The sequence below is a fragment of the Phaseolus vulgaris genome, chromosome 11 (genome assembly GCF_000499845.2).
Source record: "Phaseolus vulgaris cultivar G19833 chromosome 11, P. vulgaris v2.0, whole genome shotgun sequence".
NCBI classification, from domain to species: Eukaryota; Viridiplantae; Streptophyta; class Magnoliopsida; order Fabales; family Fabaceae; genus Phaseolus; species Phaseolus vulgaris.
Window position 1 is genome coordinate 35,401,568 of NC_023749.2, and position 4,692 is coordinate 35,406,259.

Genomic DNA, 4,692 nt, shown 5'->3' on the forward strand with positions numbered 1-4,692 from the left:
TATCATTATACTTTTACTGACTTGTATCAGAGAGTGTTCTGAAGGTGAGCTTCCATTGAACATTATTTGGTGATAAAGTTCAACAATCCTCCAAATAAAAGACTAGTCTTACTAACAACTCGGATTCAACGCCTCGAAGAAGTCAACGCGAAATTCGATAAGAACAATCTCCTTCTTACCATATCCTTCCTAAGTTGAAATGAAAAACCTAACCAAAATTAAAATATAATATAAATGAGAAGAAAAATCGGAATCACTCCTCAGATTATTAAAATTCTCATCCTTTTCTACTACTCCAATGTGAACATGATAAATTATTATTAAATTATTATGCTAATAGTAATTAAATTTTATCAAATTATGTAATACATTTATTTTAAACTTAAATATATCCATAGTCATCTAAATTGAGTACTATTAATATTTTTATTTTGTTATTTGATTTTGTAAAATACTATATTTAGTTCTTGAGGTTGGATGACATTAGTGATGTTGATGATGCGAGGGAAACGAAAGTCTACTTATCATTTGTCACCTGAACGAGAGACATGATTTTTTAAGGTTTGTTACAAATTTAAATTTGTTTTTAGTTCTCCAAATTGGGGCATTACTTTTTTGTCCTCCAATTAGGAAAAAAAATCATTTTTCAATCTTCTGATTTTGAAAAAAAATGCTAATTTTTAGTTCTTAGGGTTAAACAACATTAACAATGTTTCTTTTAATGTTGTTATTATTCAAATTCAACATATTTAAATAGCTCAAAATGCTATCTTTTTCTACTTCATTTCCACTTTCCAAAAAAGTAATGATAAACACTGGTTCATTCACTTCAAATATTCACTTATACATTTAAATTATTATAATATAACATTTTATTTTAAAAAGTTGTTGTAGAACAATTATTTTTTACTGTTAAGATCTTTTAAACAAATTTTATTCTTTTTAAATCTCAGTTAAAGGTAGAATAACACTACAAAAATAAAAAATTCATATATCAGAATAAAATCCCATGACATTAGCTTCCACTATATGCATGATATAACTGAGATATGGTCACAACAAACTCATTATTGTGCAGGAGGATTAGAATATTATTTTAAGAACTAAACAAAATTAATATAAAATTTCAAATAAAATATTACTAAAGTAAATATAAGTGAATAATGATGAATAAACCACCGTATTCACGTTATCAATTTTCATTAATCTTCTCTAACCTGATAAAATAAAAATACATTAAACATAATTAAATATCAAATGACTAAAAAATTAATTAAATAAATAATTAATATACCAAATTTATTAAATAAAAATATATTTAAAATTTTAAAAAAACTATGTAACATAATTAAATTTACATGTCAAATGTTGAATAGCCTATTTAATAAAAAATAACATTATATAAAGTTTTTTTTTTTTTTTGAAAAAGTCCCCAGCTAAAGAAAGTATTTAACCCTTTATTTTAACAATGGCGTGATCTAAATAATTAGTTTATTTTTGCAATGAATAATCATAATCATAAAATCTAAATATGTTATGGAATCCAAAGAGGATTCTAGATATTTATTTATTCTCGAGAAAGAAAACTTTACGCATGCACAACGCACGTGCCGCTGTCAAGTTCCTTATTAAAGAGACCCCTTCTCTTCCAAACGCAACCAGACTTCAGCGCGTCGCAGACACAGAAAGCAATCACTTCACTTCAGCCTTATCCAATTTAGGGTTTCGGTTCTTCACCTTACCTTTCACGTATCGAAACCTTAAATTTAGGATCAGGTAGCTTCTCATGATCCGTTTTAAGATTTCGTTTTTCTTTGTCGCTAATTCTAGGGTTCGACGTTCCTTTGTCACCCGTAATCTTATTTTACTTAATTTTTTCTTCCTATTTTTGTTTCCCTCCGATTTCTTATAAACTTTTAGGGTTTTTGTTTTGATATAGTATTGATCTGATCTTCCTGTTAGAAAACTCGTGTTTGTTATGCTGAAAGGGTCGTTTTTTTTAATTCATATTTTTAGGTTGATTTTGGTGTACAATGATTTTTGAGGTATGGGGTTTTTCTTCTGTGGTGATTTTTTCGACGGTGTAATTCCTTGATCGTCACTGTCAATTTCAAGGAAAAATCTGAACTCTAGGAAATAATTTTGCTTTGTGCTACTGAGATCTTTTGAAAATTTTAAAATCAGTGTTTTAAGTTGTGGCGAATAAACCAAGTGTTTAATTTTAAATATAGTGTAGCTTTAACTTGGTACAGAGGTTAAATTTTTTTTAATACATGGGATGGTCGTTGATGAAATTTTCTCTAGTTTGTTGTGTTGAATATTCTTTTTATGTGATGGAGATTATTAATGACAGGGATTTGTCTTTTAATCTTTTCAAGTGTGCTATTATTGTAATTCAATTTAGCTGACATGTTGATTGCAATGTCAGGTCTGAACAATCTGGTTGGTGGAACCTTTGGTCATAGAGAGTCAAGTTTTATGTCTGAATTAGACGCTCAAATTCCTACTGCCTTCGGTATGTTGCGACTCCTTGACAAATGTTTTAATCTCTGGATTACTTGTCTTGTTCATGATATGTGATATTTCTAAAGGGAATAGATATCAATTCATTATGTATGTGTGATTAACATAGCGTTTCTTTTTTTATCTATGTTTTCCTTCCATAATTCTGTTGTGGTATATGCTTGCGCAATATGATGTCTATATTTACTCTAACTTTTATGTCTTACAGTAGTTATTTTGTTTGATCGTCTTTATTTTTCAGCAGTATGCGAATAAATATGTATTTTGTGCACTTTTCCATTTGATTCTCAGTTATGTACCTTCTAATATACAGTTCAGTGAAAATTTAGTTGCGGACTCTGTTACTTTCATTTGTATTCCCTGAGCATGGAATTTGACATTTCCCTTCACTTTTCTGTTTTATGAGCGTCATGTTATTTTGAATACTCATTTGATTACATCCCATGGTCGAACAATAATGTTGTCCTGTACATTCAGACAATCTTATGTGTATCTTTCTTGAATAGGAGATTATTCAGAAAAAAAGATATGCTAGCTGTATGAGTTTTCTAAGTGTTGTTTTATGGTGACTTTTATGTTGAGCTTTTCATACGTTGTATTGCATTTCAGTTTTACCATTTGTGAAAGTTGTGTACACATGCTTGCTCACTATTATATATTTATGAGAAGTATTTGGTTACTGTGATTATTCAATTCTGTTTAATGATTGAGTCTGATAAATAATGTGTTTGCCTCAATTTATAGATCCTTTTGCTGAGGCAAATGCTGATGACTCGGGTGCTGGGTCAAAGGAGTATGTGCATATTCGTGTACAACAGAGAAATGGTAGGAAAAGCCTGACAACTGTTCAGGGATTGAAAAAAGAATTCAGCTATAACAAGATACTTAAAGACGTTAAGAAAGAGTTCTGTTGCAATGGCACAGTTGTTCAGGACCCAGAACTAGGACAGGTCTGTGTTGACACTCCCCTCTTTGATAATGATCTACCCATTGTATCTTCAGCTAACAAGTGTTTGTGGTCGTAGGTTATTCAACTTCAAGGTGATCAGCGGAAGAATGTTTCTGCCTTCCTAGTCCAGGTAACCGTCCTCATCTTTTGTGTTATGAAGTGTATTATAATTTCTATGATTACATATCCATATTGATTTTCATCTTTTCGATTCGCTTCTTTCTGTACTATTTTCATTATTGTGCTTTAAGGCTTAGTTTGTGGAATCTCCCATTTCAGAGAATGAGTGACTTTTGAAAATATACTCTGTTAGTCTTGAATGTGTTGCAAACATAGCTGGTCGATCTGTAATTTTGCACTTATGAGACAATATCCAATATTTTGAAATTGTATGTTAAATGTGAACCTAGGCCCCTGTATACTCTTCTAAAGTATAGAAAATTTATTTAACTTAATATATTTTTATGCTCAAGAAAAAGAAAGCTAAGAAAAACGAGAAGGAAGCACAAATAGATTTTATTTGTATAAATCATGGTTGGGTCTTAGCACACAATGGTTTGCGATATTGTAATTTAATTGATGGTATCTGTAACACTAGAAAATGGATTAAACATGTCACATACGAACAAGTATATACTTCTATTCATTCCTCTAGAGATATGGGAAAAAATTGTAATTGTTTTCAAAGAATGTACCATGAAATATTTGGATACTGGGATTCTCCATCTAATCATCTTGTTGGTTGTTTTCTCTTGTGAATGTTAACAGGCTGGTATCGTGAAGAAGGAGCATATCAAGATTCATGGTTTCTAAGCGATTGGGGTCTCAAGTATCAAGTCTTACCAGCTAGCCTATGTGCTGGGCATAGATAATTTGAGTTCTGTTATTGTGGTATATCTAGTGTGTTCTGGTATTTAATCATGTGACGTGGAATTATGGATTTTAGAATATTGTGTTATTTGCTTTTAAGACATATATGAAAAACCAGTTTAATCGACTTCTATTCGATCTTTTAACTTGTAAAACCTAGGTGAAAAAGAAAAAAAGAAGAGGTGAGAAATATTAGAGAAATTGTTTTGTAGTATTGTTTTATTTATTTATATTATTAGTATTATTTTTATTTCTTTGTTATAAAGAATTAGATTTGAAAAAAAAAAAGAAAAACTGCAGTAATGGATTATTCGAATGTTTTAAAACCACTCTACTATTACAAAATACTA

The 4,692-nt window shown here is 29.8% G+C and overlaps 1 protein-coding gene across 1 annotated transcript; it reads left to right on the forward strand.

The window, feature by feature from the left end:
* The first annotated feature begins 1,590 nt into the window (after window positions 1-1,590).
* On the forward strand, window positions 1,591-4,473 carry LOC137819448 (protein translation factor SUI1 homolog). Its single transcript, XM_068623305.1, has 5 exons — window positions 1,591-1,776; window positions 2,429-2,515; window positions 3,268-3,473; window positions 3,549-3,602; window positions 4,241-4,473. The coding sequence occupies exons 2-5, from the start codon at window positions 2,479-2,481 to the stop codon at window positions 4,283-4,285; spliced, it is 342 nt and encodes a 113-aa protein (XP_068479406.1). The 5' UTR covers window positions 1,591-1,776; window positions 2,429-2,478; the 3' UTR covers window positions 4,286-4,473.
* Window positions 4,474-4,692: the final 219 nt, after the last annotated feature.

Excerpts from the sequence above, each read along its gene's own strand:
- LOC137819448 (XM_068623305.1), top strand. The coding sequence starts at position 2,479 with ATGTCTGAATTAGACGCTCAAATTCCTACTGCCTTCG. Across the intron at positions 2,516-3,267 it reads TCAAATTCCTACTGCCTTCG|ATCCTTTTGCTGAGGCAAAT; the intron begins GTATGTTGCGAC and ends CTCAATTTATAG. Across the intron at positions 3,603-4,240 it reads TTTCTGCCTTCCTAGTCCAG|GCTGGTATCGTGAAGAAGGA; the intron begins GTAACCGTCCTC and ends GAATGTTAACAG.